We start from the raw sequence: 17917 nt of genomic DNA on the forward strand, positions 1-17917 counted from the left end.
GCTTTGTGAACTAGTATATGATTTTACATTTAAATAATCTAGGTCCCTCTTCAAATAATATTATAACTTCATATGTATCACAGGAACCTTATAACATTATTATAACGTACTGTTCCTGTGACATTGCTGTCATTCATTTTACTGATCCATATGCTAGAATCATCCAATACATTTTTACTATTATTGCTTTAATTGATCTTTTAGATCAATTAAAAATAAGAATAATATTTTATCTTACCTCATTTATTCTTTCTCTACCACTCTTTCTTTCTTTATATAATAGTTCCAAGTTTCTGACTTATGTGATTTTTTTTCTGCCTAAAGAACTTGTTTTACTATATATTATAGGGCAGTTCTGCTGGCAATGAACTCCATTTTTTGTTTGTCTCAGGAAGTCTTTATTTCCCTTTTACTTTTTTTTAGATATAATTTACATACCATGAAATTCACTCTTTTAAAGTATATAATTCAGTTGCTTTTAGTATACTCACAAGATTGTTCAACCATCACCACTCTCTAATTCAAGAGCATTCTCATCATCCCCAAAAGAAACCTCATACCCATTAGAAGTCATTCCAGATTACTCTCTTGCCCCTAGCCTGTGGAAAGCACTAATCTACTTTCTTTTTATGAATTTGCCTGTTTTGGACATTATATATAAATGGAATCATACAATATATGGCCTTTTCTGTCTTCCTTCTTTCACTTAGCTTGATGTTTTCAGAGTTCATCCATGTTCTAGCATGTCTCAGCACTTCATTATTTTTTATGGATGCATAATATTCCATCACACGGATATACCACATTTTGTTTATGTATTTATCAGTTGATGGAAATTTGAGTTGTTCCTACTTTTTGTCTATTATAAATAATGCTGCTGTCTACAGCCATGCCACCCTGAACGTGCCTGATCTCATCTGATCTCAGAAGCTAAGCAGGGTCAGGCCTGGTTAGTGCTTGGATGGGAGACCACCAAGGAATACCAGGTGCTGAAAGCATAAAAAGGAAAAAATTTTTAAAAATAATAATAATGCTGCTATGCACATTCATATACATACTTTTGTGTGGACATGTATTTTTCAGTTCTCTTGAGTTTATATGTAGGAGTGGAATTGCTAGGTTACATGGTAACTCTACCTTTTACTTTTGAGGATCTGCCAGATTGTTTCAAAAGTGGCTACATTATTTTACATTCCCACTAGCAATGTATGAGGGTTCTAATTTCTCCACATCTTTGCCATCATTTGTTCTCATCTATCTTTTTTATTATTGCCATCCTGGTGTGTGTGAGGTGGTATATCATTATGGTTTTGATTTGCATTTGTCTAATGATTAATAAGTTTTAGCATCTTTTTATGAACTTGTTGGTCATTTGTATATCTTTTTTTGGAGAAATGCCTATTCAGATCTTTTGCTCATTTTAAATTAGGTTGTCTTTTTATTATTTATTATAGACATTATTTTTAATGTCTATTGTTGAGCTGTAAGAGTTCTGTATATATTCTGGAGACTAGACCTTTATCAGATATATGGTTTGCAAATTTTTCTCCCACTCTGTGGGACTTTTTTTTTTTACTTTCTTGAATAGTATCTTTTGAAACACAAAAGTTTGTAATTTTGATCTTCTCACTTTTGAATAATGATTTTACTAGGTGTAGAATTCTAGTTGGTGGGTTTTTTTTTCTTTCAACACTTCGAAAGTTTCAGTCCATTCTCTGCTTGCACAAATGGTTTCTCACTAGAACTTTGCTGTAATTCTTATCTTTGCTCCTCACTAGATAAGATGTGTTTCTCCTCTGACTTCTTTCAAAATTTCCTTTTTTTCTTTGGTTTTCTTCAATTTAAATATTATGTGCCTGACATATGTTTTTATTTTTTTTTTTTAGGTATGTATCTTTGATTTTCTCTAAGCTTTCTGGATCTGTGGTTTGGTGTTTGTGATTAATTTTGGAAAGTTTCAGCCATTAGTACTTCAAATATTTCTTCTACTTCTGTCTTCTCTGGTATTTCAGTAAAACATGTTCCACCTTTTAATAGTCCCTCATAGTTCTTGGAGGTTTTGTTCTGTTTCTGTTTTTCTGTTTTTTGTTTTTTGGTTTTTTTTTTTTTTTAATTCTTCTTCTTTGCATTTCAGTTTGGGAAGTTTTACTAACCTGTCTTGAGGTTTCTAGATTCTTTCCTTGGGTGTGTTGAGTGTACTGATGAGCCCATTGAAGGCATTCCTCATTTCTGTTACTGTTTTGATTTCTAGACTTTCCTTTTGATTCTCAGATTTCTTTGTTTACATTACTCTTCATTCTCACACATTGTGTACCTTTTCCATTAATGCCCTTAACATATTAATTATAATTATTTTAAATTTCTGTCTAATAATTTCAAATAATTCTGTCATATCTGAATCTGATTCTGATGATTGATTGTCTCTTCAGTCTCTGTTTTTCTTGCCTTTTGGAATGCCTTTTAATATTTTTGTTGATAGCTTGACATCTATTATCAGGTACTAGGAACTAAGATAAATAGGCCGTAGTGTGGAGTTTATATTAATCTGGCTAGCAGCTGGGCTGTATATAATGTTTGTTGTAGCTAATGGTATCAGAGGATACCATTTATTGTCTTTGTTTTTATCTCCTCTCTTGGTTTTGGGATGAGATGCCATTATATGGAGTCTATCAGTTCGAAGTAGTAGTTTGAATTGCACTGATTATTAGGGAAATGCTCTTATCGTTTCATGAGAGCATTTCCCTAATATTCTCATATTCATTCATACTTCCCTCCTGCCTCAAGCTTTCCCTTTGATAGCAACTGTGAGACATATTGAAGAAATTCTCAAATATTTATGGTTTTATTATACTTTTTATTGGATTCTTGACTTACATTGTTCTTTTCATTGTGAAAATCTAATGATTTTTCTTCGAAGTTTGCATTTTTCTTTCTTTTTTCTTGTATTTATAATTTTTTATCGACTGAAAAATATACCCACATAGTTCAAAATTCATAAGTTATACAAGAGTGTTAGATGAAATGTTTCCCTTTTATTCCTGCCTCCCAGCTGTGCATATCCTTCTTTGTAGGCAACGTGTTTTTAGTTTTCACATCTGTCCTTCCAGAGATATTTAATATAAGCAAATATATGTGTAAGGGGAAATATGTATGCATGAGTTTATATTTATAAATATATTTAAATAAATATGTATAAATACATATAAATATCTTTTAAAATTCTTTTTTACATAAATATTAGTACATAATACATGTTGTTCTACCTGTGCCCTTTTTACATAATATGTTTTGGAGATCATTCCATATTAGTGTTATCAGAAAAGCTTTTTTATTATTTTTTGCATGATATATCACTGTATAAATGTGTCATAATATATTTAACCAGTCCCCTTTTGATGGATATTTATATTGTTCCAAACTTTTTAGTATTAAAGTAAAGTGCTTCAATGAGTAAAGTGTTTGCAATTAATTTGATACATGTGTGAACATATCTAGAATTAAATTCCTAGACATGGAATTGCTGGCCTATAACATACACACATTTATTATTTTGATGGATATTGCTAAATTTTCTTGCAGAAATGATGTACTAATTTCTGCAGTGTGTGAGAGTGCCTGTTTTCCCACATCCTTATCAACATAATTTGTTAACGAATGATTGTTTTTAAAATAGTTTCATATGATATTGCTCAGGGCATTTTACTCACGAAATGTCCAACTTTAGAATTCTTACTTTCAGATTGTTGCTTTCTATTGATTCATTAGTTGTGGTTATCATAGAGCTGTTATATATTTGCTTTCAGCTTTATTTTGAAGAAACTCAGAGGCTCTGTGACAACCACAATAATTTCATGCGGTTCCAAATTTACATATTGTTATTAATTTTACTTTTGGCTTAGAGCTCATTGTTTTATCATTTATCTATTTTTTGTGTTTGGGAAAAATAATATAAAAATTATAACATGATGAAAAAGTAAAATATGATTTTAAAATCACAGAGATCAGAATTTTTGATACTTGTAAACCTTAAGTTAAAGTATCCCCCTATGGCTGAAAATGGAGCTAAAGATTTAATAAAACCTTATGTTATGTATAATTTTGGCAGGACTTTTGGTGATCAGAAGTAGCAAAAGAAATAAAATGTATATTGAAACAGAAGCACACACATACTCTTTCACAGAGAAACAATTCATTTTCAAAAATCTTGACATGCAGGCCTTCAAGGCTAAAGCTCTCTCTTCACTTCAAGACAATTGCCATATAAAGTTCCCCATAAAAACAAAACATACCAAACATTTCAGTCACTTAACACAGAGAAAAATTTTATATTGTAAAACAGCAAATTAGCACACATGGAAGAATAAGAGTTGGGGTTTTTTGTTTGTATACACACATGACACACCTTTTAAAAACTAAAACTAAACTAAAATAAATAAATCCCCAAAATCTTTTATTAAAATGAATATACCTAGAATATGTGCATGTTTATTTGGTGGTTAACTTATCCTTAGGAATATCATAGCATCCCTTGGGAGATACAAGCACCCTGGTTTGGACTTTATCAAACTGTCCTAGCACCACCACCAAGATTATTTCTGATCGATATACAGAAATCTCTGGTGTAGATCTGGTTGTGGAAGAAAATACAAAGGTGAGAAATAACAGGAGTTGTTATTTCAGGCACTATTGGATAAGAAGAATAAGGTTCTTGAACCAAAGAAACCTCTGCTCTTTCTCCAAAAAAAGCCAGTACCTCAACCTCGGCTTCCAACTCCAACCTTGGAAATGACTTCCAATGTAAGTTTGAAACTTTATTTGAAATGCTAAATTCAGCGTTGCTGTCCTTTTATTCTTAGGATAGTATGGCTTAAAAACAAACCTAACTTAAAATGTTAATTTCTCCAAATCTGACTTATGTTGCCTGTTTTTTTATGTTGCAAACATCAAAAACACACAAAAGCAAGCAAAATGAAATGAAATGAGATCTAAACCCAATCTTTTTCAAGAATGAAAATATGAAGAATAAAAAAAATTCCCAAGAAAAATAGGCATCAGAAGGTAATCCTTGTGTATGTCAAATAAAAAAAAGGAGTTCAAATGATTATTAGTTACTATAACTGTTTTTGCATATGAGGAGGTGGCTGATGACTGCTGGAAGCAGAGAGGAATGAAATGCCAGGAAGTCATCAAGGCAGACTGGCTTCTGAGGTAGGACTCAAAGAGTTCACCCTGACCAGGGCCACACCTCACCTTTGTAGAACCCCAGACTTTGGATAAAATTCGAAGGACTGACTCAGACTAAACTAACCCACAAGAAACTGCTAGAGATGCCACAATGTAAACGTATGACTTAATGGAGAGAATTGTGACTGCCTGAGGGATCAGATGTTCCTTCTAGCAGGTCAACCCATTGTCTCCCAGTATAGGGCAGTTCTCACAAGAAATCAGATTGTATTCAGGTTGGTGTGCCCCTTGGGGGTGGGGGTGGGGCATTGACAGAAAATTTCACTAGAACCTCTGATGGGTCAGCCCTGTGGAAGGACTGAACTGCTCCCACTGAGTGGCCAGGATGTGTTTCTGGGCAGCACCCCATGTTCTAGACTTTGTGTTGACCACTGCCTGTGGTTAACACGTTGTCTTTCACATGCATTAATGGTGTTGATTTTGCTGTTTCTTTATTTTACAACCAGATGTGCCTTAATTGGATTTGCAGACTCTGTTCTTTCTTTCTTTTTTTTTTTTTTTGATTTGAATGTATTTTATTTAGGCAGAAAACATCTGTTCTCCCATAACATATCTGCTCCATAGATTTTAGGGAAAACATATATATATATATATTTATTTATTTATTTTTATTTTTATTTTTAATATGATCGTGAAAAGCCTTTTTTTTAAAATTAATTTTATTGGGGTAACATTGGTTAATACAATTATATAATTTTCAGGTGTACATTATAATTTGATATCTGTATATTCTATTGTGTGTTTACCACCCAAAGTCCAGTTTCCTTCAGCTAACATATATTTGATTCCCTTTACCCACTTCACCCTCCTCTTTCTCCCCTATATTTGACCCCCTTTACCCTGTCTACCTCTCTTCTCCTCCCCATCCCCTACTCTCTGGTAACCACTAATCTATAGTCCATGTCAATGAGTCTCTGTTTGTTTGTCCTGTTCATTTGTTGCTTTTAGGTTTACATCCCACATATAAGTGATATCATGTGATTTTCAACTTTTTCTGTCTGGCTTATTTTGCTTAGCACGATTATCTTGAGTTCCATCCATGTTGTTGCAAATGGCAGTATTTCATCTTTTCTGGTGGCTGAGTAATATTCCATTCTATATATGTGCCACAGCTTCTTTAGCCAGTCATCTATCGTAGGACACTTTGGTTGCTTCTATGTCCTAGCCATAGTGAATAAAGCTGCTATGAACATCGGTGTGCAAATATCTTTTCGGATATGGGTTTTCAAGTCTTTGGGGTAAATACCCAGTAGAGAGATTGCTGGATCATATGGTAGATCAATTCTTAGTTTTTTGAGGAACCTCTATACTGTTTTCCATAGTGGCTGTTCCAATTTGCAGTCCCACCAGCAGTGTATAAGGGTTCCTTTTTCTCCGCATCCTCTCCAGCATTTATTATTACTTGTCCTGTTGATTATAGCTATTCTAACAGGTGTGAGATGGTATCTCATTGTGGTTTTGATTTGCATTTCCCTAATAGCTAGCGATGTTGAACATCTTTTCATATTTTTGTTGGCCGTTTGTATGTCCACTAGAGAGAAGTGTCTGTTCAGATCTTCTGCCCATTTTTTGATTGGATCATTTGTTTTTTTGTTGTTATTGATTTGTATGAGTTCTTTATATATTTTGGATATTAGGCCCTTATCGGAAGCGTTGCTTGCAAATATATTTTCCCATTCTGATGGTTGTCTCTTTACCTCGTTGATGATTCCTTTTGCTGTGCAGATGCTTTTAGTTTGATATAGTCCCATTCATTTATTTTAGCTTTCACTTCCCTTGCTTTTGAGGTCAAGTTCATAAAATCCTCTTTAAGCCCAAGGTCTCTGAGTTTCTTTCTTGTTTTCTTCCATGCATTTCATTGTTTCAGGTCTTATATTCAGGTCCTTAATCCATTTTGAGCTAATTTTGGTGTGTGGTGATAGACAACAGACTAGTTTCATTCTTTTGCAGGTGGCTTTCCAGTTTTCCCAGCACCATTTATTGAAAAGGCTTTCCTTTCTCCACTGTATGTTTTGGCTTTTTTGTCGAAAATTATTTGCCCATATAAATATGGGTTTACTTCTGGACTCTTGATTCTGTTCCACTGGTCCGTGTGTCTGTTTTGCTGCCAATACCATGCCTTTTTGATTACTGTCGCTTTGTAGTATAGTTTGAAGTCGGGCAGAGTGATGCCTCCAGCCTCATTCTTTTTTTCTCAGGATGGCTTTGGCAATTCAAGGTCTTTTGTGCTTCCATACAAATCTGATAACTTTTTGTTCTATTTCTTTAAAAAATGCCGATGGAATTTTGATGGGAATTGTATTAAATCTGTAAAATGCTTTAAGTAATATGGTCATTTTAACTATGTTGATTCTTTTAATCCAAGAACATGGAATATCTTTCCATTTCTTTGTATCTGCTTCGATTTCTTTTAATAAGATCTGTAGTTTTCATTATATAGGTCCTTCACATATTTTGTTAAATTTATTCCTAGGGATTTTATTCTTTTTGTTCCAATTGCAAAAGGAATTTTATTTTCTATATCTTTTTCTGACACTTCATTATTAGAGTATAGGAACACTATGGATTTTTGAATGTTGATTTTGTATCCAGAAACTTTACTGTATTTGCTTATTGTTTCTAATAGTGTTCTTGTGGAGTCTTTAGGGTTTTCTATATAGAGAATCATGTCATCTGCAAATAGGGACAGTTTGACTTCTTCATTTCCTATTTGGATGCCTTTTAAAAAAAATTATTTTTATTTATTTAATTTTTTTTAATTAAGTTTTTTTGGGTAACATTGGTTAATACAATTATATAATTTTCAGGTATACATTATAATTTGACATAGATGGGGTAAAGGGGGTCAAATATAGGGGGATAGGGGGTGGGTGAAGTGGGTAAAGGGGATCAAATATATGGTAGCCAAAGGAAACTGGACTTTGGGTGGTAAACATACAATGGACGCCTTTTATATCTTTCTCTTGTCTGATTGCACTTACTAGGATCTCCAATGTTATATTGAATAAGAGTGGCGATAGTGGACAACCTTGCCTTGTTCCTGATCTTAGAGGGAAGGTTTTTAGTTTTTCACCATTAAGTATAATGTTGCCTGAGGGTTTGTCATACATAGCCTTTATTATGTTAAGGTACTTTCCTTCTATACCTATTTTGTTAAGTGTTTTGATCATAAATGGATGCTGTATCTTGTCGAAGGCTTTTTCTGCATCTATTGATATGATCATTAGATTCTTATTTTTTAATTTGTTTATGTGGTGTATCACATTAATCGATTTGCATATGTTGAACCATCCCTGTGCCCCTGGGATGAAGCCCACTTGATCGTGGTGTATAATTTTTTTAATATGTTGCTGTATTCAGTTCGCTAGTATCTTATTTAGGATTTTTGCATCTGTGTTCATGAGTGATATTGGTCTGTAGTTTTCCTTTTTTTGTGTTTTCTTTGCCAGGCTTTGGTATCAGAGTAATATTAGCCTCATAAAATGAGTTGGGAAGTATTGCCTTTGACTTTTTGGAAGAGTTTGAGGAGAATAGGAGAATAGGAGAATTCTTTGAATGTTTGGTAGAATTCACTGGTGAAGCCATATGGTCCTGGACTTTTACTTTGTGGTAGGTTTTGATGATTGTTTCAATTTCCATACTGCTGATCGGTCTAGTTAGATTTTCCAGTTCTTCTTGATGCAGTCTAGGAAGATTATATTTTTCTAAGTACTGGTCCATTTCTTTAGGTTATTAAATTTGGTGTTATATACTTTTTCATAGTATTCTTGTATGATCCTTTGTATTTCTGTGATGTCAGTCATAATTTCCCCTCTTTCATCCTTGATTTTGTTTATTTGTGTCTTTTCTCTTTTTTAGTGAGTCTAGCCAGAGGTTTGTCAATTTTGTTAACCTTCTCAAAGAACCAGCCCCTTGTTGCATTTATTTTTTCTCTTGTTTTTTTGTTTTCAATTTCATTTATTTCTGCTCTAATTTTGATTATTTCTTTCCTTCTACTGACTTTAGGCTTCATTTGTTCTTCCTTTTCTAGTTTTTTAAGAAGAAACATTAGGGTGTTTATTTGTGCTTATTCTTGTTTTTGAAAGTTGGCCTGTAATGATATGAACTTTCATTTTGCCGTGTCTCAAAAGTTTTGATATGTTGTACTATCATTATCATTCGTTTCTATGTGTCTCTTGATCTCTCTTTTTATTTCTTCTCTGACCCAGTTATTCTTCAATAGCATGCTGTTTAATCTCCATGTATTTGTGGTTCTTCCTGATTTCTTTTTGCAGTTGATCTCTAGTTTCAAAGCATTATAATCAGAGAATATGGCTGGTATGATTTCAACCCTCTTATATTTCTTCAGGCTATCTCTGTGTCCCAGTATATGGTCGATTTTTGAGAATGTTCCATGTGCACTAGAGAAGGATGTATAAGCAGCTGTTTTGGGATGGAATGCTCTTTAAATGTCCAGTTGGTCTAATGTGTCATTTAAAGATGTGATTTCCTTATTGATTTTCTGTTGAGATGATCTGTCCATATCCGACAGTGGGATATTTATATCCCCTACTATGATAGTGTTTTGGTCAGTTTCTCCCTTTAGTTCTGTTAGTAATTGCTTTACATATTTCAGGGCTTCCTGGTTGGGAGCATAGATATTAATAAGTGTTATGTCTTCTTGGTGCATGATAAAGGGAACCAAGAAGACATAACACTTATTAATATCTATGCTCCCTATCAGGGAGTGTTCCTCAGTATCTTTCTTTACTTTTTTTATTTTGAAGTCTATTTTGTCCGATATTAGTACCGCTACTCCCACTTTTCTCTGAATGCCATTTGCTTGAAATACCATCTTCCACCCTTTCATTTTCAGTCTATATCTGTCTTTGGAGCTGAGATGTAACTCCTGGAGGCAGCATATGGTGGGGTTTTGTTTTTTGATCCATTCTGCAACTCTGTGCCTCTTTATTGGTGAGTTCAGTCCACTTACATTTAGAGCAATTATTGAAATATGAGGTCTTCTTATAGCCATTTTATCTTTTGCTTTCTGGTAGCTCGATGTTTCCATTGCTTCCTTGTCCTTGTATTTCTGGGGTTTTTTTGTTTTTGTTTTTTTTAATTTTGGTTGGCTTTTGTGGGTTTTGTCTCTGGTCCATCTTGTTTTATGTTATATACTTCAATTCTGGGTCTTTGGTGTGTGGTTACCATTACAAATATGTAAAGGATAGTTACACACACACATACACACACAAACACACACAGTTGTCCATTTTCTTCTGCGCGTGCCTTATCTCCATTCCCCTTTTGAGAATTTGGACCTTTGAATCCTCCCCTTTTCAATCATTGTTATCTCAATTTGTCCCTATGTATGCTGAACGTTCATTACTATCTTGCTATAGCAATTCTCTTCTTATTATTTAAGCTTACAATGCCCTGTTCTTAGTAAGGCTTTCACTCCTCTGCTTCTATTTGCCTGCTAGTCATCTTACTCGTAATTATGTACAATTTTTTTGTCATTCTGTTTTAGGTGAGCTGACCCTTTTCAGTATTTCCTGTAGTACAGGCCTCGTAGTTGAGATTTCCCTCAATTTTTATATGTCTAGAAAGGTCTTAATTCCTCCTTCATATCTAAAGGGGAGCTTAGCTGGATACATTATTCTAGGCTGGTATTCCTTTCACTTAATAGTTTAAATATTTGATTCCATTCCTTTCTGGCTTGCAAGGTCTGTGCTGAGAATTCTGAGGATAATCTAATGGGTTTTCCTTTATAAGTTACTGTTTTCTTCTCCTTGGCTGCCCTGAGAATTTGTCATTGATTTTTGATAATTTTAATACAATGTGTCTTGGTGAAGGCCTTTTTGAGTTGAGGTAATTGGATGTTCTGTTGACTTCTTGAATTCCAAGCTCCAGCTCATTCCTTAGATTTGGGCAATTCTCATCCACTATTTGTCTGAAAACGCTTTCTAGTCCCTGCTCCTTTTCCTCGCCTTCGATGATGCCCATTATTCTTGTTTCCTCTCCTGATGGTATCAGCTAGTTTTTGTATTTCTCTTTTATTATTTTTCATTCTTTGGTTTTTCTCTTCTTCCCTCTGATTTATTTCCAGATTTCTGTCTTTGATATCACTGATCCTTTCCTCCATTTGGTCAACTCTACTTCCCAGGCTTGCTATTTTATTTTTCAACTTTTGCAGTGTGTTTTTTATCTCTAGAAGTTCTGTTTGGTTCTTTTTGAGGGTTTCAATCTTCTTGCTGTGCTCATCTCGTTGTTTTTTCAATTCCTGAAATTATTGATATGACACGTTTTGGAGCTCACTGAGTTTTATCAGAAGTACCATCCTGAATTCTCTGTCATTTAAGTTGCATAGTTCTATATCTGTAAGCTTATTTTCTGGAGATTTTTCTCTTTCTTTCTGAGATGCCTTGTCACCTTGGTTGTTCATGGTGTTTAATGGACTATTTCTCCGCCAGGGCATTAATGGAAGTGTATTCTGTTGTTTTTCCAGAAAGAAGATTTATTATATAAAGGTCTCTTTAGCCTGCTGCAAAGAAGGTACTTTTCTTTTAGTTTCCAGTAGGTGGCATCTAAGCCTCTTGGATCCCTGCTTTATATAAAACCTTAATAATGGCTTTATATAACGCCTTTATTTTCTTGTAGATATTTAATCACACTCACTACCCTCAGTTTCAGTCCCTGTCAGTGTCTGTGACAGTCTTGGCAGCGTTTGCTCAGATTCCCTTGGGGCTCCATGGTGATTGGTCTTGGAGGGTATTGGGGGAGGGGCTCTCTGGGTTGGGGGTTACAGCTCAGCCTTGGTTTGCACCCGGGGTGGGTAAAAATCAACTATTATTCCTCTGCCATCCAGTCTCACTTCTCCGCTTTCTGCCCTGCTGACTGGGCACTGCCACCGACCATGGGGAGCTCTGCTCAGGCAGGGCTGTTCAGGGAACTTGCTGCTCCTTCTCCCCTCCCCATCCTCCTACAGGGAGCTCTGGTGGTTGTGAGAGGGATCTTATTTATTCTTCCCAGTACACCACCTAACACCCCGGATTCTGACCTGTGGTAGCTCTTACGCACAGATCCTACTCTCAGACGTGCTGGTGTGCAGTTTGGGTGTTTTTTGTTGAGTTTTAGATGTTCCGCTTATTGTTGTTTTAAGGGGAGAGATCTGAGGACGTCTCTCATTCCACCATGTTTCCTTTGCTTGGAGCTGATGGTATTTGTTCGAGAAAGTCTCTCTTTCTGTTTTCGATACATAGATATTTAAGGTGATTTTTGTAGACGGCTAATTTTGTCCATTATATTCTGATTTTACCAGTTTAGTTAAATTCTTGTGAGAAGCACCTCACTCTAGACTCTAACATTCAGACTAGTTGCATTCTTTTCCTACTCATGATCAAAAATGAAAAAACTATTGCAAAAGGGTTATTATCAACAATACTTGCTTCAAGAAAAATTGTGTTGGAAAGGAGTATAGCAAAATGAAAATAGCTTAATTCGTAGTGATAGCATGACAGTGGGTGAATTCTTTGCTTTTGGTAGGATTTATTAATGATATTTATAATGAAAAAATAATGAATATTAATAATACAATACAGTAAGTAACACTTAAGATAGTGTATGTTCAGTGAGAGTATGGACCATGTTTTATTTAACACAGTCTCTTTTGCTTGATAGAATTCTTCAAAAAATATTTGACGCTAACTGCTGTTCTCAAGCTGCTTGGTTCTTCTCCCTTTGTTCTTTTAGGAAGAAGAAGATATGGAAATGGCTGTTATCTACCTACAAAAGTTACTCCGGGGCAGAGCTGTTCAGAACATGGTATGTAGGGTCCAACTATTAGCCCTGTGCTTCTTTGCAAATAGATTTATAGAGTGCATATATGCTTGGTTTCTTGGGGTGAATTCCCACTTGCTCCCTGCTGTCCTATGGAACTATACTCTCGAATTACCTACCCATTTCCTTCCACTGCCATATATTGTCCAGGTGGGTGACACAGTGTCAAGGAAAGAAAAGACCTGCCAGCTGTTTGCCACAGTTGTAACCAAGGCAGTGTGAAACTAATATCTTCCTTGCGATTGCTAAATCCAGCAATTTTCTTACCTGAATTTTGACTATTAAAGTATCACAAATCAAGTAGATTCCCTAATTTTCCACCAAGTCATAATACAATTATCTGAGCTGCATATAGCTAACAATACCTGAATAATAAATGAACTAGCTAAATAATAACTACAGTTTTGAACCCCTACTGTATGCCCACATTATATATTCTTTGCTATACACATATCATCTTTTTTTCTATCAATTACTACCCCATTTTTTTACAGGCAAGTAATGTGAGTCTGACAGAGATCGTGTTAATTATCAGCAAATTCAACTCTGGTCTTACTCACTGTAAAGATGTACCCAGATTATTTGTGCTGCCAGAGCAAGCACTCAATCTAAAAATGGACTGATATAAAGCCCAGATAAAAATTTCTTTTGCCTCCAGACAGTGATAACTCTTAAGAGGCTAGTTTATGAAGAATAAGTCCAAAGAAGTGGGGCAAGCATCTTGTGTTCAGCATTGTTCTTTACTCTCCTTTTAGTATTTCCCCAGGAGAAATGCCACAGTTCAGACAGCACATTGTATATTATCAACCAGGGGCAGATCTATTGGAAGAGAAAATATGGTCATGAACTGCACCATCACCAGGATTCTTAGAGAAGGAGCACAGGAAATGAGAGGAAGGTTCAAGTTTCTTAATATGACCGTATACTTGTCACTTTGTCTTTGAAAGGTATTTTAAGAAATTGAGCTCACTAACTGATAACTAAGCTCCTTCTCTGCCTGAGCAGCTGAAGGTGTAGAACAGAGGGCTGAACTTGCTCTGTGGATCATGCTCTGTCATCCCAAAAGGCAGAAAAGAACCCACTGTTCACAAGGGCCTCACAGGTCACTGTGTATGAGTCCTTATGCCTGGCACAAGGAATGCTAATTTGCAAGTCTCTGATTTGATTTGATACAGATGTTTGAAGGGAAAGAAAAGCGTCTGGAGTTGATCCAGGAGCTGCGCACCACCCATGCACTACAGGAAGATGACAGGCTGGTGAAGAAAGCTGAGAAGCAAGTGACTTTGGCCTTACAGCGGCAGAGGAACTTGCATGACCACAAGGTTCTTTCCTTTCCTTTCTTGTTACTTTTTTGTTACATTTTCTCCCTTGATTTTTATTATTGCATGAGCAACATTATATATGCTAATAAATAAATAGTGATGAAAAAAAAAACATTTCCTACAATCCCATCACACTATCATAGTCAACATTTTTAAACAATGCTGCTGCAGTCCATAATTTGAATGGGGTGTTCCCTTACTGAATTGAATATGGCCTTATTTTATTTGCAAAAAAAAAAAAAAAAAAAAAAAAAAAAAAAAAAAAAAAAAAAAAAAAAAAAAAAAAAAAAAAAAAAAAAAAGAAAAGAAAAAGAAAAGAGAAGAAAAGAAAAAAGAAACCTACAGTTTAAAAGGTTTTTACTTTCCAATTTTTCTTAAATAATTGGTGACTCTACTGTATTTCAGTTAGTGGGAGCTTAGCAGAATGAATAAGTAATAAAAGCAATAGGAAAAACTGAGAAATAAGATTTATTTTTAAACATCAATGCTCATTTATGAGCTTTGGGGCTGTACATAGCACATGTTGGTTAAACTGCATTTTAAATATGTTAATATTGCATGATGATACTCTGTGACTTTCATCATTACCTCTGTGCCTTGTCCACTTAACAACAGCTGGTAATAGCAGCTCTTATCCAACAACTGTAAACGTTTTCCTGTTATCTCCTGGTGTTCACCTCTATATATACAGTTTTTATTGTTGACTACAGTATAGATACACTTTTACTACCTCTCCCATTTATCTGTAAATCAATGTGAAAAAGAATCAATTTGCACAGAGTTTACTGATCTAAGAAAGTATACTTATAATAAAATTAATATAACCCACCTTTAGTAATACACATCTCTGCGATGTGTAGAATTGGGCACAAATGGTAAGCAGCTTGGGAATGAGCACACCTTTATTTCTTTTACATGGCAGCAGGACTAGATGGTCACTGACCTTGGTGAAGCTAGTGTGGGGGAGGGAAGAAGAAAGCCACAGGCTGTAAGACCAAACAGAGGGACCAGAGAAAGAGAAGAATGTGGACACTGGAGTCTCTGAATCTAGAGTCGAGAGTCCTGGAAATGATGGCAACAGGGCTGCATTTCCGTTCAGATGAGGAGCAGAATGCCCTGGAAGCACCAGGTCCCAGGACCTGGATAGGAAAATGCCCTCCCTGGATCTGCGTGGTTTCTGATTATAGACTCTGGCAGATACACCTAAGCCAATCCAGGCTTTTCAACTCATCTGTCCCATTTACTGGACAAATACGTGGCTGATATATCATGTCAGCTAAGAGCTAAGGGAGTTAATGGGAAGAGCTGTCACTAAGCCAAGGACTGACCCTGCTTCCCTTCAGCTGTACCTACATACACCAGTGACGTGCAGGGGCTGGAGGGAGCAGGCACCTCACAGATACCTAAAGCAATGCTGATCTTCACCTTTTCTCCTTCTCTTATATTTTATGTAGGAAACAATCCAGAAAATGCACAGTTCCCAATTAGATAATACACTATGTGATACAACTACAGCAGAATCAAATTAAGTTGTACTACCTGAGCATACCCACATTTTTTGCTGAGGGAGGTGGCTAAACATGAATGAGAAGCCATCTTGAGATTTTAAAGTTGTATTTGCCCCCAAATGAGGGAGCTGTGATCTCCAGAGATGAGGAGAAAATCTATTTGTCATCTCTTGGCTGAATGACCACTTTATAAATGTGAGGAGTAGTGAGATGTTCATAGTGTCACTCTGTCTTTCCATCTCTTCCTGTTATGTAAGTAAAGCTGGACTTTGTGGTCAGAAGGCATGTGTGAGTTGGGTGGTGGGTAAGGATGAGGATGAGTGTGTTGGGGCTAGCCACTAAATTTGAATGACAGTTTCACCCAGTAGCCTCACCACCTTTGAGACCTGTACGGGTTTTTTCCCCTCAGATATAAACCAGAGAAGAACTGAGCACAGAGGCAGCACTTTCAATGTTAAAGTAGTAGGCAAGTGGGAGGAGAGCTCTTGTCTGTCATACCAGCAGACAGGAGAAGGAACAGGTTGAAGCTTCAGAGGATACAGTCTTCTTAAACACCTTGATTCTCCATGTGTCAAAGCTGGGACAGAGGGATCCACAGATACTGTGGCTTATTCCTGGTCAAGAACTCTAGGGCTCTATTTTACTGCAATGATCAAATAGACATATATTTTTCCTGCTTCATTCTGAAGATAGTTGTTAATGACTTTGAAGTTATTTAAAAGAATAAAAAGGCCATGGATTTTCTACTTTCATGTTTAATAAAATAGATGAGTTGAAAAGCCTGGATTGGCTTAGGTGTATCTGCCAGAGTCTATAATCAGAAACCATGCAGATCCAGGGAGGGCATTTTCCTATCCAGGTCCTGGGACCTGGTGCTTCCAGGGCATTCTGCTCCTCATCTGAATGGAAATATAGCCCTGTCTCCATCATTCTCAGGACTCTCGGCCGTAGATTCATCTTAAAATCCCCCAAACTTGTGTTATAGGACCAATCACTAAAAAATTAAAAGGTATCATGAATGAATTTCTAGGAGATACTATTTTATTAAACTCCAATATTATATTTCAATAAAACCCTCGACATTTTCCTTCATGTCTGAAGAGACATAGCACTTTACCTTCTGGATAAAATTGATATAAAAATATATGGTCTGTGTGGACACTAATAGAAATGTTTTTGCTAAATCCTCTTTATAATTGGAGGATTACAATCCATCAGTGACTAACTGATCAATCTACTTTCTCATGTCTAAATTTGTATCGTAAGTTTTCTTAGTAAGAACTCTTGAGATAGGGCCAATGGAAAGATAATAAATATGTCTAATAAAAACTATGTGCATTCTGACACTGAAGTGACTATCAAGAGTTTTGGGTAATCCAGCAACCCTCCTTATAAATTACCATTCTTAGTGGTATTTGTATCCTTAAAATTATATTATTTTAAAGATGTCGCTGATTGAAAACCATCTGGCTGGACTGGAAGGAAGGGTGCTAGCAGACATGTTTGACTTCCTGTGCAAAGAGCTGGTGAGACTCCAGGAAGAGAGGAGAATCCATGCCTTTGCCATGCTGGCTGAACGACAGCGGAGGATGAGAGAAGCCGAAGAGAGTGGTCGGCGCCAGGTGGAACAGAGGCGCCTGCGGGAGGAGGACCAGATATTTAAGGAGGCAAGTGGGGACAATGAGATGTCTGGAAGCTATTTATAAGGAGCTGAGTAAAACCAAAGGAAATTCATGATAGGAAATGGCATTTGTTTTTTTATTTTTCATTGTATTCAACAAATATATTTTGAGTTCCTATGTGAAGGCATTGTGGATACCTTGAAGGGAAAAAGCCAGACATAGTCCCATCTCTCCTAGAGCTTAAATACTATATAACATGTAAGTAAGTATAGAATTAGAAATATATTAAGTTTCATGAAGGAAAAAAATGGGGCCCAGTGACACATTTTAAACATGTTATTCTGCTTGCTGTGTGGAGAAAAGGTTGGAGGGAAGACAAAGTGGAACCATGGAGACCAGGAAA

At 35.8% G+C, this 17917-nt stretch overlaps 1 protein-coding gene and 1 pseudogene across 4 annotated transcripts in view; both read left to right on the forward strand.

Moving 5' to 3' along the window:
* CFAP91 (cilia and flagella associated protein 91) overlaps positions 1–17917 on the forward strand; it is a 67612-nt gene that overhangs the window by 33210 nt on the left and 16485 nt on the right. For 3 of the 4 annotated variants that reach the window (XM_039843099.1, XM_039843098.1, XM_039843100.1), the window contains exons 11-14: positions 4681–4797; positions 12976–13047; positions 14238–14384; positions 17338–17559. In XM_039843099.1, the coding sequence (XP_039699033.1) occupies positions 4681–4797; positions 12976–13047; positions 14238–14384; positions 17338–17559 (558 nt within the window). The remainder of the gene's footprint in view (positions 1–4680; positions 4798–12975; positions 13048–14237; positions 14385–17337; positions 17560–17917) is intronic. The other variant, XM_039843101.1, reaches the window with a different exon arrangement.
* LOC120586924 (uncharacterized) lies at positions 880–998 on the forward strand (annotated as a pseudogene).

The sequence above is a fragment of the Pteropus medius genome, unplaced genomic scaffold (genome assembly GCF_902729225.1).
Source record: "Pteropus medius unplaced genomic scaffold, Ma_sr-lr_union100, whole genome shotgun sequence".
NCBI classification, from domain to species: Eukaryota; Metazoa; Chordata; class Mammalia; order Chiroptera; family Pteropodidae; genus Pteropus; species Pteropus medius.